General features: G+C 39.7%; 1 protein-coding gene across 13 annotated transcripts in view; it reads right to left on the bottom strand.

Annotated features, from left to right (window-relative positions):
* The window catches only part of LOC113916108 (ABI family member 3 binding protein), a 239,687-nt gene that overhangs the window by 146,978 nt on the left and 67,101 nt on the right, over positions 1 to 25,608 (bottom strand). For all 13 annotated transcript variants that reach the window (XM_035722968.1, XM_027581964.2, XM_027581976.2 and 10 more), the window contains exons 3-4: positions 9,639 to 9,707; positions 6,081 to 6,213 (exon numbers count right to left, since the gene is read on the bottom strand). In XM_035722968.1, the coding sequence (XP_035578861.1) occupies positions 6,081 to 6,213; positions 9,639 to 9,707 (202 nt within the window). The remainder of the gene's footprint in view (positions 1 to 6,080; positions 6,214 to 9,638; positions 9,708 to 25,608) is intronic.

Here is a 25,608-nt window from a genome sequence, read left to right as displayed (position 1 = left end):
CTGGTGAACAAAGTTGAGCAGTGATGAAGGAGGCTAGACTTATCAGCAGTGGAAGAATTAGGGAGAAATTGGAAGGAGGAATCTCAATTAATGCCTATAGTCCATATAGGAGAGAACAAAGAAATGAACCGTGGAAGAAACGAAATGAAGAGAAGAAAATAGATCAAAGTGATATTTCTACAGAAGAATTGATGAGACTAGATTCCTTGTGGGATATGGGTGCTAAGAAAAGTGTAAATACAAATCCAAACTGAATTTCTAAACTTGAAGAAAATTAAAGTAATGGAAAGGAGTTCTTTTGGTAGTATAGAAAATATGAATTTAATTGGAGTTTGAGGTACTAACCACCATTATTTGGCCCCTGTAATGCAGAGAATTCCATCAACTAAAAATACAGTCTTAGAAACTTGGAAATGAGTCAAGGTCAGAAGTCAGCCCCGGAAGTCATTTACATCCTTGTAAGTCATTTACATCCTTGTCACTCCCGCTGCTCTCAGGACAGCAGCACCATCAGCATTTCCTGTTACCTTTTAGAAATGCAAAATCTCAGGCTCCTGGGGCCTTTGGAGTCAGAATCTGCATTGTAACAAGGTCTTTTATGTGATTTGTGTGCACAAACTTTGAGAAGCACTGTTCAGCACGGAAGTGATAAAGACAGCACAGATGAGATAAGGGGGAAACAAAGATGAGAGATCCAAGGATAAAACTCTGTTCCATTTGGGGAGGTAGGATGACAAATTAACACAAGAGAGGAGGAAAAGGCTAAGAGGGAAACCTAAATAGAAATGTCAAAAAGGGGTGCCTGGGTGGCTCAGTCGGTTAAGCATCTGACTCTTGATTTCAGGTCAGGTCTTAATCTCAGGGTCATGAGTTCAAGCCCCACATTGGGCTCCACACTGGGCATGGAGCCTGCTTAAATAGATGTATAATGTCAAAAAAGGAAGATGGCCACCAATTCCACAGAGAGGTTAGAAAGGGTAAGAATGGAGAAAACTCTTCTGGATTTAGCAATTAATTGATCACTGGTGACCATAAAGAGATATTTCAGCAGAGTGTTAGAAAGGGAAGGGAAGGCACTGAAAAGGAATAAAGCCTGGGGGCGGGTATGGAAACTGGGAATAAGAGAGCAGACCACTCTGAGACGTTCTGGAATTAAGAGATTGAAAAATCCCTTGGAAGAGAGAACCGGATTGAAAGAAGATGTTTTGGGACGGGGAAATCACGAACATGTTGGCAAGCAGGGGGGCAGGGTCCCAAGGGCAGTGAGGGCACCAGTGTGAGTGCAGGCTTACAGAGCATGGACAGCATGGGATGGTGAGCACTGTCTGAAGTCAGAAATGGGTTCCTTGGAAAGAAGAGAAGAAAGAGAAATCTGAGGTGAAGAAAGAGTGAGCTGATGGTGGATAATCTAAATTTCTTTGGCATCGCAGAAGCCAGGATGGATTGGGGCAGGAAAGGAGCCAGGGAAAGTAACCTGGATGTGATCCCCAGGAACCACGGTACGGTGACAAGTGTCTGAATGAGAATCATTGGCATGGACATGGAAAGATAGAAGACATTGATATACTTGCCCAAGGCAGAACTCAGAGAACCTGGGGGCTCATTAGCTATAGGAGAGGACAAATAAAAAAATGAATAAATGAATCAAGTTTCAAGTAGGAATGAACAGAAGAATTAAGGTATTTTGGAAAGTACTAAGAAATGGAGCTGATTATCAAGAAGAAAAAGTAGGTGTTTGATTTTGTCACCTTAAGTTTGAAGTAATGGTGAGACATCAATGTGAAAATGCTGGCATTTGACTCTTTATTCATTGAGTATAAATATTTACTGAAGGCCTACTATGTGCCAGACGCTGACCCAGGGACTGGGAAGATTAAGCCGGTTAAGATACACATGGTCCCGGTCCTCACAGAGCTTAGAATTTACACGGAAAGACAAATGGATAACAAGGCAATGGGTTCAATCAAGTGAAAATGCAGACATCAAAAATATTCTCTTCTTAAAAACAGGGGGGAACAAATAGAAAGGCAAGGGCCTGCTCTGGATCGGCTGAAAAGGCCTCGTTCTACATTAACTGTAAATAAGTACACATGAAAGTGTTAGAAAATGTGAAAATGATTTCTAAACAAATCATAATGCTTTAATAGGTTGGCAAAGGAGTGAGAACTAAAGCAATCTTGAACACTTTAACAAGCTGGAAACATGGGAAGGAAAAAGTAAGCTATTAATGAGGAAATAAATTTTGGTTAAAAACATGTTTTACTCTTCATTTGCGCCAATTTGGAAAGCTTTCTTTGGTCCTTAGATATATTGAGCACAAATGTGTACATTCTTCCATTCAAAGCCTATTAAGAATAAACACTGTAAATTAAGCACATCTACTTTCCAATGTGAATGCAGAAAAGGATTTAAGAACATGGGTACCCATATGGACCCTGTGCAAACAGGTATAGAGCCACGTGTCACGAAGGATAAAGTGATACTCTATTAATACTTCCAAACTTAAAAGCATAGCAGTTTTCTCCCTGGAAACTTACTACACAGGACTTGGATACAGAAAGTCCAAAATCAAAGTATAAAGAAAAAAAAATTCCCAATAAATTATTTGCTTTTCATAGGATAAATGGGGCTGTATGAATCAATGAGAACTGATTTTTTTTTTTTTTTATATCAGAGACTTTACACAGGGTGCCAATATAGAATCTGATGGACTACAATGACACCAGTAGGTGTTCCTGTAGCAAGCCAAGGGCATTCGGATTCTGATGATTTTTTAAAAAGGTACTCCTGAAGGAAAAATTCAGCATATTAATCTCCCAGTTTTCAAGAAGTGATCATTCCCTATAGCTACTGCTCCTTATTCTAACCTACTGGCTTAGCTGAAATTCTAAAACAAAACAAAACAAGACAAACAAACAAAAAACCCACCATCACGTAGGGGTAGATTTCTCCAAGTCTGCTTCTAATTACATTGATTTAGAATCCTGGTGGATTTATCTGGGTGTTTATAACATGCACAGGAGTTCCAGAGCTTTTAAACAAGGACTACTATTTTTTCTCAGATTCCACCAAGACTTTAAATGTCAGCTCTTTATTAACAGTACTAACTAGGAAGAAAGGAGGCATGTGTAAATGAAATCCACAAGTACTCCAAGTGCTTTGATTCAGGCATCACCATTGAATTCTTCCCTTTTACTTTTGTCCTAAGAGCCCCCTATTTCTGTCAAGGGTACCTTGCTTGTCCCATTCATTCACATTTGAAAGTTTCCAAGCATCTCGATATGCTACTACTGAATCTTTGAAAAAATTTTATTCTAAGTAGAATTATTGATTTTGACTAGTGTGATTTGATGGGCATGACTCCCTCTATTTGATGAGAAGAGCAAAGCCAGAGTGTGTGAGCAAGGGGGTGAGGGAGAGGTACATGCATGGTTTGAGTAGCTTGGGTCTTCTAATCAACTGCCTTGTTAATAGCCTAGCTTTACCAGATCATCTGCTCCTCTCCTTATGCTACAAAACTATGGCAACATCCATCAGTTAAAATCGTCATCAGATAAATGCTTTCAAGAAGGGGTAGGACCAAGTGAAATTGGAGGGAAAGTCTGAGGACAGGAGAAGAAATCACATCCAAAGCTTTTTCTGTGAATTTGCACGTCACCAAACTTCATGAATTTATCAAGCAAGGCAAAAAACTATTAAAATCAGCTGCATTTTGCTGCAAGAGCACCAAATTTCCTTTCTTCTTTCCCACCCCGCTTTGGTCTTTTTTAATTAGAGACTAAAGAAAATGAAAAGGAATAAGAAAGCAACCCATAAATGTTAATTTTCTCAGCCCTGACATCCTGGACCAATCCTGTAAAGCTGGAATTATCACAAGAAAGCATGTTCTTTTAAGAGTCCATTTTCCAAACAAAATAAGTTACAGACTTAGTGGTGGGTGATAAAGGAACATTTCAGATTCTTTGAAACATCTCAAGCTTTTTTTTTTTTTTTAATTGGTTTTGGCAATATCTTCTACATGGCTTTTTCCAATAATTTCTTCCTTCAGAACTATGAACATGTGAAGGAAAATCTATTATTGTTCTTAGTCTAGATTTCCTAATCAAAGTCATATGAAAGGTACTCTTGAGAACTTACAAACATTTTTAAAGGTCCTTCTTTTGAATTCAATTTAGATAAATAAAAATAAAACACCACACAGGAGAGAACAAGCCAAAAAATGTATGAAAAAGTGCTCAGTATTGTTAGTACAAGAGAAGTGCGTATTAAAACTCTAACAAGATGTTGCTGTGCTAGAACAGAGAAAATGCAAAATGTTCACAGCATGAAATGCTGGTGAGGATATGTGGAACAATCTGAACTCTCATATTGCCTATAGGAGTGTAAATGGAAAAGTCAGGCAGAAAAAAAAATTAAATATACATTTTCCCCATGACCCAGCAATTCCACTCCTAGGTATTTATCTAAGAAAAATTAAAAGATATGTCTACAAAGTCTCATACAAAAATGTTTATAAAGTCTAAATTCATAATAATCCAAAACAAAACATAATTAGGTGTCCAACGACAAGAGAGTAGATAATAAATGCTGGAATATTCACATAATGGAATACTCCTCAAGAATAAAAAAAAGGAATGAACTATTAATACCTGCAATGTTATCAATGAAACCCAAAAACATGCTGAATGCAAACAAATGGACAAAAAAACCAACATAGTATATGATTCCATTTATGTGTAACTATAGATTAGGCAACCTAATCTACAGGGAAAGAAATCACATCAGTGGTTGCTTCTTGAGGAAAGTTCTGTCTGGAGGGATGACAGTGTTCTATTTCCTGATGGAGCATAGGATACTGATTAAGCTGTGCATTGTACTGGATTTAAATTATACCTCAACAACATATTTTTTTATTTAGAAAGGAAATCAAACTTTTACAATTTAAAAATCACTTTGAGTCTTGGGCGCCTGGGTGGCTCAGTTGGTTAAGTGACTGCCTTCGGCTCAGCTCATGATCCTGGAGTCCCAGGATCGAGTCCCATATCGGGCTCCCTGCTCAGCAGGGAGTCTGCTTCTCCCTCTGACCCTCTTCCCTCTCGTGCTCTCTATCTCTCATTCTCTCCCTCTCAAATAAATAAATAAAATCTTTAAAAAAAAATCACTTTGAGTCTTTTTAAAATTAAAAAAATTAATGAAATGCCTTGGTTGAGGCTTGAAAGTTTGGAATGCTTGTCAGATGCAAAGTTCTGAATTTTAAAGATAATGTAGTAAATATTTATGATAAACAACCATTTTATTTCCCAGCTTCAGCATGTTGTACACTGCCCAGCACATAGACCATGCCGAATATATGTGCTGGGTGGATGAATGGCCTTCATTTAAAAATATACTTAGATTTTTTTATTTTGTCCTGCTAAGGAATAGGAGCGCCACCTCCAAACCTGTGCTTTTCCTCTGTCTACATCTCGCCCTGTGTGTTACTCTCCAGTTCTCTAAACCAGTGATGCTCAAATGTAAGAGGGCATCAGAATCTTCCAGAGGGCTTGTTAAGCCACGGATTACTGGGCCCCACCTTCAGAGCTTCTCACTCAGTAGATCCGGAGGGGGGCCTTGAGAAATGAACCCAACCGCTTTTGATGTTGCTTGGTTTGGGGCCACCCTTTGAGAACTACTGCTTCTAACACTTCTTCAACTGTCAAACCAAGGGTCAGCATTTCCAACTTTTAACCATGTTTCCTAACTGCCTTGCGCCTCATCCTCTGAACTTTTATTACTCTTCTCACTGATGGTCCCCGCTTGCTGTTTGGCTCATTCTCCCTTGTACTTTATTCTTTGGGAAGAAAAAAACGCTTGCATGTGTTTTCTATTCAGGTAGACGATAACTCTCTCAAGGGTAGGGACGCTCACTTTGTATCTTCCTTCGTCTCACACCCAGAACAAGCTGTATAGCTAATGGGTGATCCATACGTGCTGATGCCCCTGATATTTATACATTCTTCCAAAGCATGTACAGACACTACTAAAAGAAAGAGCAAATTTTCAGGTTAAAAAAAAAAAAATCCTTTGTTAGGATGAATTACCTGTCATTGGGACAGTGACTTGGTAACGTCCAGTCATGGTGTGGGTTAATGAGGAAACCCCAAGACAGGAACACGGAGCTTGGTGTCAGAGTGCCAACCACCAGCTGCAGAGGTTTGCGGGAGCGCGCTTTACCTGTGGAGGTGACGTGCAGGTTAGTTCTGGTAACACAGTATATTTTTATGATTGGCGTAGAACGCGTAAAAATGACTTAGGATGATGATAAAGAGCACGAAAGCATCAAGTTCCTTTTCTTCTCATGGAGTGCACAAATATTACCAATTTTTTGCCCGTGAATTTAAGCATAAACCAAACAAAATATCATTTTGAGATTTATGTGTGTACGTATATGCATATGTATATGAAAGCATATATGGGTAATGTAGGCATATAAACTATATGTAATCATACTTAGGTATTATTTTCTTATGGGTTAGGGATGAATATGAGAGCCGTGGCTATTACCAGTGAAATAAATAATGCAAATGCTTTGCTCACTTCATTTCTTTTACACATACAATAAAAGCGTGTTGGTTTTCCCCCTTCTCCCAAGACTATGAATTAGTGTGAAAGAACATCAAAGATGAGACAACAAAGCTTAATGGCTGGCTTATAAGCTATATTCCTTTTTACAACCAATTTAGAAGTGTAAAATCCCTGTCCTACTATTACAACAAGGCTTTTTTTACAGTGTCTAAATGGAAAATGTATACGCATTCTTTTTTACTCATTCTTAATACTGCTGGAAGAGTAGGGATGACATAGGAAGTGCAGTCGTTCGGATGGGCCGAACTGGATTTGGGCAGTGCCAAGTGATGGCGATAAACCGTTTTAGATTCTTTTCTCGTATATGGGGGTATTTGCATTTTCAAAAATATTTGGAACTTCAGGAATAGGGTCAGTGAAAAAAAGCAATGAAGATCCTTTGCCATGGAACTCAACATTGGCTCATTAAAAAATCTGTAAAACACATAAAAATGCAATAAGATATCTAATAAAACTATGCAGAACATAAAGCATTCTTTTTATTTCCATTGTATTTCCCCTTTCATTTCATGAGACCACGCCTGTTGTATTTGCTATGGGAAGAACTTGTGTTATTTTGATCTAATGCAGTAGGAACTAATAGGGTAGGAAGGTACGAGCTTGTACGAGCTTAGTGAAAGTTATCTGAACCACATGCCCTTTAAAATTGTGCCATCCTTGCTGCCTCTGATAGATTTAAGTTCTGTGAGTTGTTATTCTGGTGAAAAACCTTCTCAGCCCAGAATATATGTAAGCCTAGTGGTGGCCAACTGTTTCATGGTAACATAGCTGAATTTTGAAAAAGTTATACGCAAACAATGAATCATGGCACACTACATCAAAAACTAATGATGTAATGTATGGTGATTAACATAACATAATAAAAAAAGATATTTGAAATAATTGTCAAGGATAGCTGTTTATTTATTTGCAAACACGCTTTTATCCTTCTCCATAAAATTTTCTACCTCTTGTGATTCCAAGAACCCAAGTCTGACTCCCAAAGGGGGTAGATTAGAACCTGGCGAGGGGCAGGGGTTTATGTAGTTTGAAAAAGGCCTGAAGGGATTCTGCTATCCCTTCCCCCCCCCCCGCCCAAGTTGGTTTTCACTAATGTAATACAACTATCTCATTCTACAAATGAAAAATAAGGCCCAGAGAAGTTTCAAGGGTATCCAAGGCCACACCAAGAGCAAGGTCAAGACTCAAATTTCCATCTTCTGAATCGTTATCTAGGTTTCTTTTCTTTTTTCTTTACTACATCATTGGCATAGCTCACACTGTATGATTATGCCCTTTAGAGACAAAAAGATACATTTTCCTTTCTCCAAGGGAACCTAAGACCTACATGACCATAAAATAATTATTTCACTAAGTTTGGATCTTAATATAAAAATGATTAAAATTTATGTGGCAGATGCAAATATAAAATGAATCAAAGTTAATGCCTCAGTCATTGTATCATTCTCAAATGCAGATTACAAAAACAAATACATTTGTTGCCTGAGAGGAAAGGTGGGGTATTATATCCTGAGCAAGATGAAACAATTTCCTGAGCTGGTCATCACAAAGGGAAAAATAATTTCAAGACCAGTGTCATAGAAGTTCCCAAATGAAGTTATAAAGTGTAACTAAGGTGTGAGCACTCTTTTGACGTCCCTTGCACATTTTTGTGTTTGTACTGAGAAATAGTTTGATGAACATGAAGCCAGAATCCTATGGATCCATACTAATTACTTCTTGACTTTATTAAATATTTTGAAATAGAGTCTTGAAATGTTGACTATCATTATAAATTATAAGGAGTCACTGGAATTTCCTTCATGCTTTGGGAGAATGTAGGAGGCCAAGAAAAGGAATTTGTATTTTTCAAAATGCTTGACTATTTACTGCTGTTTTAAAAAGAAGTGAAAACCAACAAAAGGAGGGGAGGGCACTGTGGCAACAAATTTCTGGTATCAGGCTTGGCTGATGCATCCAGAAGATACAAAATACACAACTGCAAAGGGCCTGTTTGCTCAGGGTATTTGAAGATCTGTATGCTCCCCCAACCCATTTCATGCCGCTAGAAACATAGAACAAACAAAAGACATCCTTTTTGCTTGACAGCTAGTGTACTATAAAAGATAAACATGATTAGGAAATACTAAGAACAGTTTGCATTAGTAAATGAAAAGGAAAAACAAAACATTTTTATCAGTAATCTACAGTCAGGGAGATGTGATATCAGACGGTAAAGGCATATTCCCAGCTTTTTTAGGTTCTGACAGCAAAGTCCTGCCTATTTGATCTGAGAAGGATAGTAGTGAAACTGGGACAGTGTAAGATTTTAAGCTTTCTTTAATCACATAGAACATGTTTCTACTCATTTATTCATAGGTTATTTACATTCCTGTTCCCAGTCTCCCTCACCCTGGGAGTCTTGGCGTTGTGCTGCTGTTCTAGGAAAGCAGTCCTTGCTCTCATGTTTGACTAAATAGAAGAGGGTCTGAAGAGAGAGAGAGGAGTAAAGTAGAACCCCACGTTCCAACCCACTGACCGTACATATAAAGGAGTGATGCTTTTGAACGTGAACAGTCTCCCTCAACAAAAGTTAGACAGATTTTGCCCTTAGAATCTGGAAAGCACCAGAGTGGGCCTGAGTTGACACAATGCAAAGTAGATTCAGGCTAACAGGAGCTAAGTCTAAGCAAGCACGTGATATGGGCCAGGCCCTGGGCTACGAGGCCACACATGCATGAACTCATCTAACCTTCACGATGACCCTGGTATGCAGGAGAAAGGAGGGACCGAGAAGTTCAGTGATTTGCCTAAATTCCTCAGGTTTGTAGGTAGTGGTGCTGGGATAAGATCCCAAGCAGTCTACAACCAGAATGTAATACTTGCAAGCAGGGTTATCTGCTGACATGGGGCCTGCTGTGTTATGTATTTTTATCGACATTCCTAAGGCATCCCCAAGGCACTTGATCTCCACGGGTAGAAATGAAGAGGCATGGCTTAAAGTTAGTAAAATCTGAAAAATGAACAAAATATACCTGAGCATGACTTCTTTCGACTTGGAGGAGGAGCAGGCCGCACAACAATCAGATATTTAGGCTCCGCATCTGGAAATGATAACATTATTTATCAGTAAAATTCTCTAAGAGGGAGCAACATTCACGACAGCAAACCCATGTCCTGACTCAATGTTCCCCGGGCCTTAGTCACTGTAACCACAGCACCACTGGATGAGAGGACCCAGGAATGTGGAAAGCTAATACTTCCTGAAACGGTTCAGTCCATTAAGTTTTTAAAATGAAAATTAAATCCAGATTTTCAAAACCAAATGGACAGGAGGCAGGGAGAGAAGTCTTGAATCTTGCTAGACACAGATTCTGTGCCACATTTCCATCAATCCTTCCCTCTGCAAAGAGATTTTTTTAAAAATCCAATCATATCCATTTTGTTATCCTACTCTTCACGGGAGTCAGCCTGATGCTTCAGAATCAGAGAAGGAAAATCATACTTGCATAAGACACCTGAGACACAACAGGATCTCACTTGCTGTGGGATCTGAAACTGCTCACTTCCATAGTAATATGAATGTTCATAATGTTCTCTTTATTTTTATCCTATTTGCATAATTTCTCAGCCTGTTATCATATTCAACCAATCATTTTTGTGAGCAATGTTTAAACAAAGTCACAGTTTCAGGTTGGTATACCTTTCATCTAATATGCCGATGGAAAATAAATTAAAAGAGAATCTCTTAAAAATATTTAGGCTTTGGGGCACCTGGGTGGCTCAGTCGGTTAAGCATCTGCCTTCGGTTCAGGTCATGATCTCAGGGTCCTGGGATCGAGCCCCACGTCAGGCTCTCTGCTCAGCAGGGAGTCTGCTTCTCTCTCTCCCTCTGCCTCTCCAGCCCTCTTGTGTTCACGCTTTTGCCCACTTTCTCTCAAATAAATAAATAAAATCTTAAAAAGAATATTTAGGCTTTAGGGGAGCCTCAGTGGTGCCATTGGTTAAGCGTCCAACTCCTGGTTTTGGCTCAGGTTGTGATCTCAGGGTCGTGAGATCGAGCCCTGTAGCTCTGTGCTCAGGGTGGAGTCAGCTTGAGATTCTCTCTCCCTCTCCCTGCCCCTCCTGCTTGTGTGCTCTGTCTCTGTAAAAATAAATAAGTTAAATCTTTAAAAAAAATTTAGGTTTTAAATAAAATGATGTTTAAACAATCAGTATGCACTAAATCAGGAGCTAATAATTTATCAAATCCTCTTTTTTTGAACTGATGTTTCCAAGATGGTTTTGATGCCCTTAAAATCTGGAAAGCACCAGAGCAGGCTTGAGTTGTGTATATCAATTTAAATATACATAAATAAGCCAAATATACATTGGGCGTACTAAATAGCATTTCATAAGCACTTCTACTGAACTGATGGATGACTATTATCTACAATAGTTCTTCAGTAACTTTGGATCATGAAATTCATTCTACACCTAATTTCATTTGGATGCTGCAGTCAACAAGAGTTCACCCCTGCTCACTCAGACAGAACTCACATCTTTGTTTTGTTTTCATTCTGGGTTTAAATGTCTCCCCTCTGTGAGTTTGGAACAGAGGCCTTCTCTACCCAAGGCTTTACAGAACTGACCTCATTCTCAGCTAGAGACAACCTGGCAATTCAGCCACTTTTAATGACTTGAGCGTTTGTTTTTTTCTGGACACCACACACAGCCTTATTTGCTATAACCTGCTACAGTAATTACACTACACAAAGGAAACCAGGTAACCTCTCAAACCGACCTTAGAGCTTTGCCTGCTTACTGATAATTGCCTCATGACCACAACACAGATAAGGGAACATTCATTATGTTTCAGAGTCTTGTGTTTAAAGGCATATCTTGCTTAGTGGAGCTTATACAAGGAATGCTTAACCTAAATCTAAGGTCCCTAGTAGGAATATAATACATTTCCTGATTTTATTTGGGATATAAATCAATGTAAGTATTAAGAAAGTATCACATATTCAGTAGTTTCTATGTGTAGGGTACTTATTAAGCACTTTACATTTGTGACTTCATTACTGCTCATGGCAATCCTACTTGATACATACTATTATCACCACAATTTGTAGAGGAGGTCACCAAGGTAGGGTCAGCTTCAATGGGCAGGCAACATGCCCCGTCACACAGGGCCCCATGCTCAGAAGGGTCTCATGCTTGGTTTAATGCCCTGCTGTCACCATCTTGAAATTCTTAATAGTTTTCTCTTTGCATCTGGGTTTCGTAAGGGCAGTATGAAGGGCTGATAAAGCCTGTGTGTGAGCAGAGGAGACAGGAACAATAGGCAGGCCTACAGTTTCTTCCACTCCCATACAGTGGTTGAGATGCCCTCTCAGCATAGCGTTCGGAGGGACCCAGGACACAAGGGGGTTTAGCAAGACTCTAAGGTCAAACAAGGCAAGCAGACTGCATCTCTGGCTGAGGAAGAGGGCATGGTGCAGATCTGTGAGGACACACTGTTCAAGCAAACCCAAACTCGCTTCCGTGCAGATTGCAACACAAACGACCAAGCAATCCTATAGTATCTTCTCTTACTCATGTTAGTTCTCCGCATTTGCCAACCACTTATGCTGAAAAGGGCCACCTAGAAGGAAAGGGGAAGCTTGGAGCAACCCCCAGTTCCCATGTTTCTCCCTTCTTCCTCACTCGTACGGAAGCCTGAGGCAGAGTTATAGAATGTCCATGTGTCAAGAAGTGAAGGAAAAAGAGGAGTTAGTTTTGTGCATTTCCACTCTTCTGTCAAGAATGAAATACACGTGCTGTCTCACCAACAAAGTATGAACTGTGTGATCTGTGATTCTGCTTAGGAGTTGAAGGCCCGTATTTGCATTTAAAACTAGCATTGCACAATGTAAAGATAAATGGCAAAATTCATGTTAATAATTTAAAATTTTAATTTACTTCATCACATTAAATAACAAATAACACCATCACAAGTTGAGAATCTGTGGAAGAAAGGAAATATTTTAGTAACTTTAATAGACAATCTTCTCCTGCTTTTTGAAACAAGGTCCCTGCATTTAACTTGGCCGTGCAATTATATGGCTAAACTAACTCTGGCTAATTTACTTCTAGAAAACAAAGCTAAATCTCTATTTTTCTTAAGTTACTCTCACTGTGGCAAAGTCTCTTAGACCGTTTTTTATTTCCTTCCTTGATGCACATTAATTCTTCTAGAAAACAAAGCTAAACCTCTATTTTTCTTAAGTTACTCTCACTGTGGCAAAGTCTCTTAGACCCAGTTTTTTATTCCCTTCCTTGATGCACATTAATTCAATTCTACCTCAGTGGTTTAAAAAAAAGCCCTGAAATACTAGAAAAATAACATACGCAGAAGCCAAAGACAGTGCATGATCCAAGACATATGGTTACATGAGCAATTTAAAAGTAATTTTTGTTATGAGCATTTTGCATAAAGCCTCGGCTGTGACAGCCAATTACAAATTGGAACAGATGTCGGGAACTGGGTGCAGATAGGCGGCCTCTCACTACTGATTAGACACTTCCAACATTCATGTATTTCAGCAGTGCTTGCGCTCCATTTGGAATACAAACATGGGAAAATAAAACACCTAAAAAAACAAAATTTCTAATTCAGTTCTGTACTCTGAAATTGTTTGCGGATTTGTAGCAGCCTGGAAATATATACGCTGTAGCTTGATCAGCAATTCTGATAACAACATGCCAAAACACACTACTTCATTTAGAAAATGTATATGATTAAAATGTCATTTTAAGCAAATTTGTGGGGAATGCAGTTACTTTAACTAACTCTCCATTCCTAATCATTAAGCCTATACCGTGTTGTAGGCTAATTACATCTCATTTGCTTAATACTTCAAATGCCCTGAGGTGAAGGATCAGGACAGCTTATTGTTTAAGGAAATCTATTATCGAAATCCTTTATAAAGTACTAGATTTTTTGGTAGTGCAAATAATTCTTCCATAATCGCTCTGTTTGATAAATCCCCATTCTCACATTTTTTATTAGAGGACCTCCACCTTGCAAGCCACACAGAGTCATAGGTTAATTTCTGCCGTGCAAGTTCCCACAAAATAAACATCTAATAAGCCAGGATGATCCTACAGGAAATCATATAAGGGGCTTGAATAAAAATAATAATTTACCCCTGCCATCTTTTTAACAATTTGGTTTCATATCAAACTAAGTTTCTAGACATAAAAGCATGTACTTTAGATCCTGGAATCAAATCCTGCTTGCTAGTTGCTCCTATAAGGTGAGTGCTTAATGTATGCACATCTGTTTTCTCACCTACAAAATGGGGGGAAAAAAAATCACAGTACCTAGCTGCACAGGGGTCTTAGGGATGATTAACCTGTAACAGTGCCTAACACACAGAAATGTTAATTTATGGTAGTTGTTAGGGTAACAACAATAACCCAATGAGGATTTCTTGAAAGCAGAAATTTGGGTCTTAAGAGGCCCTGAGGACTTATAAAAAGGAAGGAAAATGTTTAAAGCTTTTTTTTTTCTTAAAGCAATCACCACAGGCTCCAAAATGCAAAAATTTCACAAAAATAAAATTACACACCATACAAAGATCGTCTGTCCTGACCAGACTCTAAGTAGGCTCTTACGAGCTCTTTTTCAACAAGGCCCTGACTTTGGTCTTCTTTTGTGTTCATCTCTCTGTGATCCAGTTTGATCAAGTGTTTTGCTAAAATGTTTTAACCAGAATCCCCTCTCCTCCGGGCCTGATCGCCTACCTGATCACAAGTGAGGATCCTCTACCTGATCACAAGTGAGGATCGTCATCTTCCACCATGCCCTGATCACCCTGGCCTGCCTTCAGCAAAAATCCTGTCTGGTTAGTTTAGCCAGAGTCCTCATGTTTCTTAGTCATTTTCCATTCATGCACTCCCACCTCCTCGGCTATAAATTCCCACTTTTCCTGGTTTGTATTCAGAATGAAGTTCAATCTCTCTCCCACACTGCAAGATCCCCCTACGCCTATTGCAATAGTCCCCACCCTTAAATAAAGTCTTCCCAACCATCTTTAACAAATGCCACTGAATAAATTTTCCTTCACAATACTCACATCAATGCAAAAAAATCCTAGAAAATTTATTGGTATGCAGAATCTGGCAGCACATAATACAATAATATATTATGGCCAAATATAGTTTATTTCAGAAATGTATCATAAAAAGAAAAAAAATAAGCCCACTTCAATGGGTACTAAAAGTCATTTAAATTCAACACTAATTCTTAAGTGATAAATAAGGAGTCAATGGAATCTTTCCTTAATGTGATAAAATAGATCTTAAGACATCTTACCCAACTTTCTGTAATGTGTAGCACCCTCACATACATTCCTGTTGAGTAGCTCTTCCTGGCTTGTAAGAACATTCAATTCTCATTTTGCTTTCCCTTTTATTAATTTATTTTTAAAAATGCTACCCTAGGATTCTATTTGTAACCTGCTTCAGCTTTTCTATTGAGTATCTGAGACCACAGATTAGGAAAACAAACAAGAGTAATATAACCAACTATAGCATGTGTTCTTTTGGGGACTAAAATGAGGTGGTGGGTTTGAAGCATTACTGGAATATTTACACACAAGATCAGCTTACCAGAATTGCAAGTTAGAACAAACTTGCTCACAAAGACCCAGATTTAAGTTTCTATGTCCATTTCCCTTTTTGAGGTACCTCCTTGCTTTTCTGAGTATGGCTGTCCTCTGCAAGCTTATTTTCACTTGTTCTCAGGGAGGATCACAAGAGCAGCCGTTTGCAAGTCACCGTGAGTGAATTCATGTTAACACAGTGCCCCTGCTCATGTCTCATTCTCTTTCAGTGACATAAAGCAAAGCATATATCCTCTACTAAATACATACAGAGCAACGTGCAGGCTTTACTCTGGCAGGAGAGGGGCCAGGCACTGAAGGGTTAACATGACAGGGCTCTAATGGTCTGGGGCAGGTAAAGTGAACATCATCTCAGACACCCTTCAAGGTTCAGAGAAGGGATTCAAGATGAAAATGAATGTAGAGGTGACTCTGAGTCTGTTAAAGACAGTCCATAAACATCTTTTGTCAGTAACTAGATTTCTATTGTTTAAAAAAAAAAAAAAAGTCAAATAGGTAGAATTATCCCTCCTGTTATTTGGAGATCTGAAAAGAACAGTGATGCTTAATCTTTGGTTCACCCCCAGAGAGGGGGAGAGAGCTGCCTCTGGGTCCCCCCGCAGAAGAAGCTGAAATCTCTTGCTCTCTGGAGGTAACTGGAGCTGTAGAAAGGCTTCTGGGATGCAGAATGTGGGCCCTAGAAACCCAGCAAGGAGAACACTGGGCACTGAGCTAGAGCCCTGTTCACACAAGGAGCTTCCTCTGAGCAGCTGTACTGTCCTCGCTGGGATTTTGGCCAGTAGGCACCTGATCAGAGGGCAGAGGAACAGAAAACCAGGGTCTTGGGGCAGGCAGGGGCAAGGGCTGTGAATGGAATGGAGCCCCGGGCTCTTCCACTATGTGCAGAAGTTGGGTGGGCTTCCAAATGAACTCCACCAGCTCTTCGGGGTTTTCAAGATTGGGGAGAAAAGAGAGTCCTTAAGAGAAGAAATCTGATTTCCTTCTAATGTAGCAGGTGAGAGTTTACTAGTTTTAATTTGATTTGGAGACATAAAAGCAATATAGTCTTATCTGAATCCCAAATGATAATTAAACAATACTGAATATAAAACTGTTTTAGGAGAAATGGTATATTAAAAACTCAGAGTACCCTATTTCAATGGCTCTAAAACATACCATTCCCCAGCTTTTAAGATTTCTCAAATGCATCCTACGATCGTTGGTATCTTACATGGTTCAGGGGCAGTTGTGACCTTGCTGTCATTACCAGAGACCTTTCTTGGGAAGGTCAAGAAAATGACAGTTTCTAAGTTGGCTGAAGAGGGTCAGTGATTTGGAAGAAAACCCAGTAGAGAAGGGTTTCAAAGCTGCTGCGTTACTAGTATTCTTGCTGGCCCAGTAAGTGGTGTGGTGTGGGAAAACAAGGCTATTAAGAATCAGAGTCAAAGGTGGAAGAGAAGGTTCAGACTCTCAAGGTGAAGAATATTTAGCAGTTACTGAACTTTTTTTTGTTTGTTTGTTTATTTTACTTTTAAATTTTGTTTAAGTAATATCTTCCTTGCTCAAGCTCCCAACCCCAGTCTAACCATGAGAAAAACATCAGATAAAACTGAATTGAAGGACATTCTACAAAATATCTAACCAGAACCTTTCATCAAAAATAAGGAAAGTCGAGAAAACGGACACTGTCCACCAGAGCCAAAGGAGACATGACAAAACATAACGTGGTATCCTGCATGGAATCCAGGATGAGAAAATGGATCTTAAGTAAAAACTAAGGAAATCAAATACAGTTTAACTTCAGTTAATAACATATCAATATTGGTTCATTAGTTGTGACAAATGTACAATGTTAACATAATATGTTAAGAATAGAAGTTGAATGTAAAGTATATAGGAACTGTCTATATGATAGAACAAATTTTCTGTAAATCTAAAGCTATTCTAACACAGAGTCTACTAAAAAAAATCATATCTCTTTACAAAAAAATAGATATTTTCATATTATATATCATTATGTATCAACGAGGTCAAGGAAGTTGTTTCAATAAATATAAAATAAAAGTGCTAGGTGATGCAAAAGCAGCATCATTAATCAACAGCTTTATTGTTTTTAGTTTTATATGAAAGAGTGATGTGATTTACAGTTAAAGGTGTGTTTTAGAATTTGATAAAATAAGGTACCTGGGTGGCTCAGATGGTTAAGCATCTGCCTTTGGCTCGGGTCATGATCCCAGGGTCCTGGGATCAAGTCCCGCATCGGGCTCCCTGCTCCTTGGGAGTGTGCTTCTCCCTCTGCTTCTCTCTCTCTCTCCCCTCCTCTGTCTCTCATGAATAAATAAAATCTTAAAAAAATATATTTAAAAAAATAAGGTAACCATTTTTATGAGATGTCAATGTAGCACACAAGACTACTAACAAATTAAGAATAAAATTACCGACAAAACCTAAAACAAAAGAAAACTATGGCCAGGGAAGTATCCATGCATAAATATTATCAACCCTCCTTTGCATCCAAAAGTGTCCATGCCACACCTGGCTGTAATCTGTCCTGAATGGGCACACTCCAAATTAAGTACTCCCTTTAGCTTTTAGCATTTGGCAGACAGCTCCTGTGTCTTATTTCATCAACACTAACACTGAGTCATGTCTGTTTGAAAAATCCCCTTGAAAAGCCTCCTTGTGTTTGAAGCCCAGGCAGAGAGTTCCACTTACCCGTCAGTCGGTTCTGAAAAAAAAAAAAAAAAAAGAATCTCCGGGAATGTGGCCAGCGGTGGGGATATGCAAACAGAGCTCCAGCTGGGGCCCTGGGCTCTGCAGTCCTACCTTAGCTGCCTTTGCCTAAACCTGCAGACACTGTCCCTGGCGGGCTGGTCCATGAAGGGGAGCCTCACTGAGAAAGGGAGGTGTGCAACCTGGTGGGGAGCTGGAATATAAGAAGACAGTAAATGCTAATTGTCTACTCATTTCTTGAAAGGCCACTCATCATGACTTCTAAATTTCAGTGGGATAACCAAACTTACTCCCTACCTGCTCCACCCATTCTCACCTTCCAGTGATAAAATAATAATAATAATAATAACAACACATGGATACCACTCTACCGAATCCATTTCAGCAATGAGGTATAAAGGATTCATATTTGAACTGCAGTCCACATCCATTCTGAAACCCAGTTATTAGAAAAGGAGAAGCTCAAGTATGGTTGATGCATCCCTCCAGAGGGTAGTATCAACAACAACAAAAATAAAACCTCACCACAAAATACCATCAAGGGACCCTAAAGTAATGACATATTAAAAAGTCAGAAAAGCAGCAATTGACAGACGCTACCAACTCAGGAACATCACCGATACCCTTTCAGAAAGTTCAGTGTCCCTTCCGGAAAAACTCTGATGGGGCATTTTTCTAGAAAATTGGGGAAAGAGCAATGTCTGCTTAGGTACGTGCAAACTCGTGGTTTTGCAAAGCTTCATGGCAGCCAGAAGTCCAAATAGAAGACAGAGTAGTTACAAGTCATGTCAGGAGTGCACGAAATTTACTAATTTAACTATGAAAAGTTTAGTAATTTTTAATAAATCAGTTAGATTACTAACACTTTGTCCTTAGTTGCACATAAAAATGAAAGTCTGTAGAATTATGAATCATCACAAATTACTAAAAGCCCTCTGACTTTTGGAGTGTTTCTAAGCCCCTGTGGATGATGTGGTAGGCTGAGCATGACATTGAATCTAGCCCAGACTCAGTCCATGTTTTGTTCATTTCTGTACTTTTAAACATGGAAACAGTAATTACACCACAAATGTTTTCTGAAAGAATAATGAGTATGTTCCTCCATGCCATTATAGCCTGGGGTGAGAGTAAAGACGGAGGAACAGAGGCTTTTCAAGAAGAAAGGAAAACATGATTAGAGGTTTGGGATATAGGAAAAGCAAATCATTTTTTTCTTAAAGCTAGTAAACCGTAATCACTGAATTACTCTCTGATAAACCTATCTGTAGAACTATTTTCTTTGAAGTTTTTGCTTATAATTAATATGTGGTTTGTATGTAAGAATTATCCTTCTTCCACCTGAAAAATTTAAAGCAAATCCTACACTGTTCAGTAATTATTTCCATTACAAAATCAGTTGAATACTGAACCAATCCCCATTTTGACAGGACGTTCTGCTATGCCCCTGGGTCTCAGAGGTCTGGCTACTCTCAGGCCCTACCCCCCAAACAGGCTAGAGCAACAGTAAGGGCTGAATGGCACCACAGCACAACTGCTAATGCAAAAAAGGACTAGGAACAGCCTCCAGCGGCGGGTTTCTAGAATATTCAGTCAAAGATTCGTTCTGAAGGGAGCTGACAGCTTCCACTGGGGCGTTTGCTCCAGGAGCTGTTGTTCAGACTTGTTTGATGGCAGCAAGGAGAAGCAGCCCCTTACGAGAGTAGTGCACAGAGCATGGTGGGAAAGGAGAATGGAGCTGTGGTTGGAAGGGAGGATGTAGGGAAGGAAGGGGTGGACTGAAGGGGTAGGAGGGGGAAAGAGGCCTTTTCCTAAACACAATAATGTGTACTCCTAGAGTCTCCGCTACAGTCCTGCACTCCTCACAGCTTACTGAAACAGTCTTGTAGGAAAAATGCATCCTTTTCCAGACTGACATTTCAAAGGCCCATTCCATGGAAGAAGACATTGCTGGAAACTTTTTCTGAGAGTTTTAATTTCAGTGAGGATCGGGCAGGCGATGTGTGGAAAACACACATGTCAGCCAGCGCCAGCTACATTCTCCGCAGGCCCAGTCAATGCAAATAATAAAAACAATAACAATCAGAAGATGAAACCCCTATTTTTATAAGCTGGGGGTAAAGTGACATTAAGGACAAAGTATAAAACATTTTCCTTCTTCCACAGTCTCTGTCTCAACTTGTCACGGTATGTATTGTGTATTTAATGTTGCACCTGCAGGTGAGTGCAGACTCTCCCTTCTCCAGAAGCCTGACTGCATGGAACCCTCTCCCATCAGGGTCAGCAGCAGGATCGAAGCCAATTACTTCCCACCTCACCCCGCCCCCGCCCCCAGGGCTGAAAAGTCAATCTCCCCTTCCCACAGGCCTACCATCCCAACCCACGGACACCACAGGATTGCAATCTCTGAACGGAGACGGACTGTGTATCTCAACAGGGGTAGGAGAGGGGCTTGCACCTGCCGAAGAGCCCCATGAATGCACGAGGCAGTGCCAGCTCGTGCAAAGACTGCTGCAGCCACGTCCTACCGGACGTCACCAAGGGGGTGTGCACACCAAAACCTCCCTGCTTTCACCCCCAAGTCTCTCCTGAAGGCAAAGGGCAGCAGTAGGCCCTGAGTCTGGGTGGGGAGAGGAAGGCCTAGCAGCAGGAGCACGAGGAGACCAGGCTTCGAACCAAACCAGAGGAGGGGCTGGGAGATGGGCACACAGGAACCCAGGCACCTCCGGCTCATCTGACCTCACAAAGAAAGCACAACAGCAAAGCATTCAACTTCTAATGCAGGGCCCTTCTGAGTGCACTGCTCACATGCCCACAAAGCCAGTCCTGACCTGACCTCAACTATCCCCACATACTGACCCCAACTGTGATGAACCAGGTCGCTCTTAATTTCCTGCGGTCCTGGCATCCAGTCTGCAGTAACTCATTCAGCCACCACCCCAAGATAACCCTGCCTTACTTTCCAGCTCTGACAAATTATCTCCCAGACACTGGAAACAAGTATTTAATAAACGATTTCTCTTACCCACTTGCCCCTACAGCCAGTCCACATCCTTTTCCAGTTTAGCAGACCTGTTAGACATTAAAATTGTTGACTTTATTGCCTGTGGTTTTTTTCCTTGCCTGTGTTTTGTATGTGCACCCCACAGAGAAATTCAGTATAGGGTGTTGTCTGCAAACCGGTCTAAGGTTTGGCAAGGGCTTGCTTTTGAAGGGGAGCCTGTAGTGCGCACATTTTCCAGTGAGTTTATCACTCCGTTATTATCTCTACAGGAAGTACTATAAAAAAATCAGGACTTCGTTTGGATAGTTTTCATCTAAATAATAAAAGCTAGGTCACATTAGCTATCAGGTAAAAAGCCAAAGCCTTCAAATCCAGCAGGCCTGTTTCTTTCTTTTTAAACCCTTTAGTCGACATCACATCACCACGTAGGGGGAGGGGGTCAAGAATAATCCCCACAAGAGGGGTTTTTACATAGGGTTCAAAGGACACAATACTCATGTGCCATGGGGAAAGTATGACGGCATGGTGATCAAATAAAGGCACAGGCTCTGGAGCCAGGCTGCCACTTAGAGATTTCTCAACTCCTCTGGGATTTACTGTCTTCATTGGGAAGATGAGGATTTTAATAACTTGTGCTTCCCACGGTAGCTGTGAAGATGTAACCTCTGTGAAGCTCTTGGCCCAGCACATTATAGGTGCTCAACAACATTAAATCATCAGTAGACAGGTTGGTGAGAAAGTCTACTCTGGCATTTGATGAGCAACCTCTCTGCGCCCAGCCTTCTGAATGGAATTCATCAGAGCCAAACCTGTAGTGAACTTCTTGATTTTCTTCCTCTTTTCTCATTGAGGAGTGTCCCCAGTTGCAGGAGAGAAGGCGAGGCTACCAGCTTGGAATCAGATGGTGAAAGACTTGGGGTCCATTCTAAGAGTTCAAGGCTTTCTCTCAAGTATATATTAAGCATATAATTTTTAACTGAACTGGGACACTTGAGAGAAAGGGGAGGAGTATTAATTGTGTCAGAACAACAGGTGTAAGCAATAACTGTGCCTAATAAATAGTGTAGGGCCAATGCATTAACCCAGTTGGATACTTGCTTTTTTTTTTTCCTCCCAGAGATTACCACTATGGACAAATAGAGATGTTTTATTTTGTTGACTGGAAGCCTCTCCCGTAAACCTGCAATCAAACTCTGGGTAGTCAGCTCCTATACCCAGAGATCTATTGACGCTGATTTTGGAGTACATGAGGGAAGGTAAGACTCAGCTCTGGCCCCAAGGAATTCGCTATGTAGCTGGTCAAAGAGGACACAAATGAAGACAAAACAAAACAAACAAAAACAGGGAACAATCCAAAACAATATAACCAAACGCTGGCCTGCACGACATAACACTTCAAGTATGATTGTTAAGTGCCAGGCATTAAATGCCCAGGGAAAGGAAAACTTGTAAGGAAATAAGTGGGCCATTAGGAGACTGGGATTCAATTGTATTCCTTAACTGTGAGATGTATTCCTAAAACTAAAGGAAATTTTGAAGTCTACACATGATCTTGTATACCTATTCCCACATAACCCTCCAATTAATCCTTCTCCCAGCAGCTGTCTTTCCTTTGAAGGTATTCTAACAGCAAGCCTCTGGCAACAAATCTGGGATAGAGTATACTTTTGTTTTGGTCCATGACCAAAGGGTCATAAGCTATGTTGGGGAACCCCTTTCGATATAATTAGGAATGAATTTTTTTAAAGTTAGATTTTGGTCTCAGTGAGCTGTGCAATACATATGAAAAAAACTGTCATGCTTTATATTGAAATATTATAAATTTATTTTATTTCCAAGAGAAGATAAATTTGGAAACAGTTTATTATTTGGTGAGGTCAGGAAGACCATGAAAACATTATAGTTGAATCCAAGAGAAAAACAGAACTTTGAAAAGGTGTTATCTGTATCAAAACACGGTGAGATGGTCATCTATTATGAAACCAGGCCTTTCTGGTGTCAACTCATGGCGAATTATTTAAATAATGGCATAATCATTTATTAAGAAATTGATACCCGCTAGGCCAATTTCTTTAAAAATCTCTTTTGAAGCTTACTTAAGCTCTGCTAAATTTTGAACCTCGGAAGAAAATCAAGTGATTGTGAGATTCCTATTTTTTTAATGAAAATTTTGGATTAATCTTGAAGATTCAAAGCCAAATGGTCCCCAAGTGGGAAAACGATTTACAGAGAAGGAATTAAGAGGACATTCTGAAAACAGTTCTAAACAAAAGAGGAAAATCCATCTTAAATGTGACCTACCACTGCTTCAGACTTCCTGGGTCTCTCTCCCTTGCCTCTCTGCCATTCATTCCTTCATTCACTGTGACAACACTGGAGGTAAAAACGGAAACCCTCTAGGGTGTCCTTAGCTCGTAGGGGTTTTCTATCTGGATAGAGCATAGGAGAACACAAGACCCACAAAAATAAGAACAAATAGCCATTTATTAAGAATGATGGTAAAAGAAAATACTCAGCTTTAGGATATACATAGAGAGGGACATAATTGTTGACTGCCTTGGCCAGAAATGGCCAAGCAGGGAGCAGAGGAGGTAGGGCTTAACAGACGGGGAGCTCATAACAAACAGAGATGGTGATGGTGGTGGAACGGGTGGGGGAGAACAAGTTTTAAGGACACAGTAGGTGCTTTACGTATTTTAACTCATTTAATTTATTTAACTTAATTCGTTAGGTGGCCGATGGCTCCTTCCAGAACATATGACCTTTTTTCCCTGTTTGGAAAGACATTATAGAAGCAACATATCAGGGGCTTATGAACTGTCTATTGTAGAAGAACAGATAAAGTGCCCAAAGTTTTAGAGCCAGTAGAGTGTTTCAGAGCTCAGTTTCTAGAGCCAGACTTCCTGGGTTCAAACCTTGGACCTGCCACTTACTAGCTGAGTAAGGAACTTCACAAAGTTTACTTAAAACTCTTGGAGATCCAGTTCCTTATGTGTAAAAGTGAACTAATAAGACTACTCTGGCATAATTAGCGTCCCCAATATGCATTTGGGGACTGCCTTGTATTCATTGCTGGCTGCTATCTTGCTGTCTCCCCTCACACCCTCTTGTTAAAGATCATTAATCCTTGAATATTCTGTCAAGGGAGAGAGGGACTGAGCTGGTTGCCATGGCTGCCACTTCATCTTTTCCTGCCTTTAGTTTATCCTGCTCCTCTTTCACGACTTGTCAAGCTAATTAATTCCCTCTATAATTCTTCAATTATTCCCAACCTCCACTTCCAGCTATTTTTTTTCAGTGAATCCACTACCACCTTCCTTGGGACACTTACAATAAAAATTCATTTCTTTTTGTCATTAGGGTGATATATTTACTCTTCAATGTAATAAATGGCAATCCCCATTACCTTACATTTCATCCCACTTCCATAAAAATGAGTAGAGCAGGCTTAGACATTTTTATGAAAAAGCTGCTGAAGAAAACCACTGAAATTCGGAAGTTTGCAATGCTGAAAGAAAAAAATTATGCATTTCCTCTCACTTTCTATACAAATGTAAAAACTAAGGGTAAACGTGTAGGGGGGTAGAACAATTGTAAAATTTGTGTGGAACCACAGAAGACCCCAAATAGCTAAAACAATCTTGAGAAAGAAGAACAAAGCTAGAGGTATCATGCACGCTTATTTCAAACTACATTACAAAGCTATAGTAAGCAAAACAGTATGGTAGTGGCATAAATACACACATAAATCAGTGCAACAAAATCACAACCCCAAAATAAACCCACACATACACAGTCAATTAATTTATGACAGAGGAGTGAAGAATACATAATGGAGAAGGGATAACCTCTTCAATAAGTGGTGTTGAGAAAACTGGAGAGCCACATGCAAAAAAGAATGAAACTTGCACACTATCTCACAAAAATTAACTCAAATGGATTAAAGACTTGAACATAAACCCTGAAACCATAAAACTCCTAGAAGTAAATATAGGCAGTAAGCTCTATGACTTTTGTCTTGGCAATGATTTTTTGGATTTGATGCCAAAAGCAAAGGCAACAAAAGCAAAAGTAAACAAATGGACTATCTCAAACTAAAAACAAAGGAAACCATCAACAAAATGAAAGGGCAACCTACTAAATGGGAGAAAATATTTGTAAGTCATGTATCTGATAAGAGGTTAATAACCAAAATATATAAATAGCTCCTAACACAGCAGCAAAAACAGACAACCCAATTAAAAATGGCAGAGGACAACAACGGGTATTTTTCAAAAAAAGATAAACAGAAGGCCAACAGACACATGATTAGATGCTCAGCATCACCAATCAGGAGGGAAATGCAAATCCAAACTATAATGAGAGATCACCTCACACCAGTCAGAATGGCTAGCATCAAAAAGGTGAGAAATAACAAGTATTGGTGAGGATATGGAGAAAAAGGAACCCTCGTGCACCATTGGTGAGAACATAAATCAGTGCAGTCACTGTGGAAAATAAGATGGAGGTTCCTCAAAACATTAAAAATAGAACTACCATATGATCCAGCAATTCCACTTCTGGGTATTCATCTGAAGAAAATGAAAACACTAACTCAAAAAGATCTGTGCATCCCTACACTCACTGCAGCATTCTTTACAG

This window comes from Zalophus californianus, chromosome 1 (assembly GCF_009762305.2).
Source record: "Zalophus californianus isolate mZalCal1 chromosome 1, mZalCal1.pri.v2, whole genome shotgun sequence".
In the NCBI taxonomy this organism is placed as follows: Eukaryota; Metazoa; Chordata; class Mammalia; order Carnivora; family Otariidae; genus Zalophus; species Zalophus californianus.
Note: the sequence above shows the minus strand (reverse complement) of the source record. Positions and strands in the feature narration are given on the sequence as shown.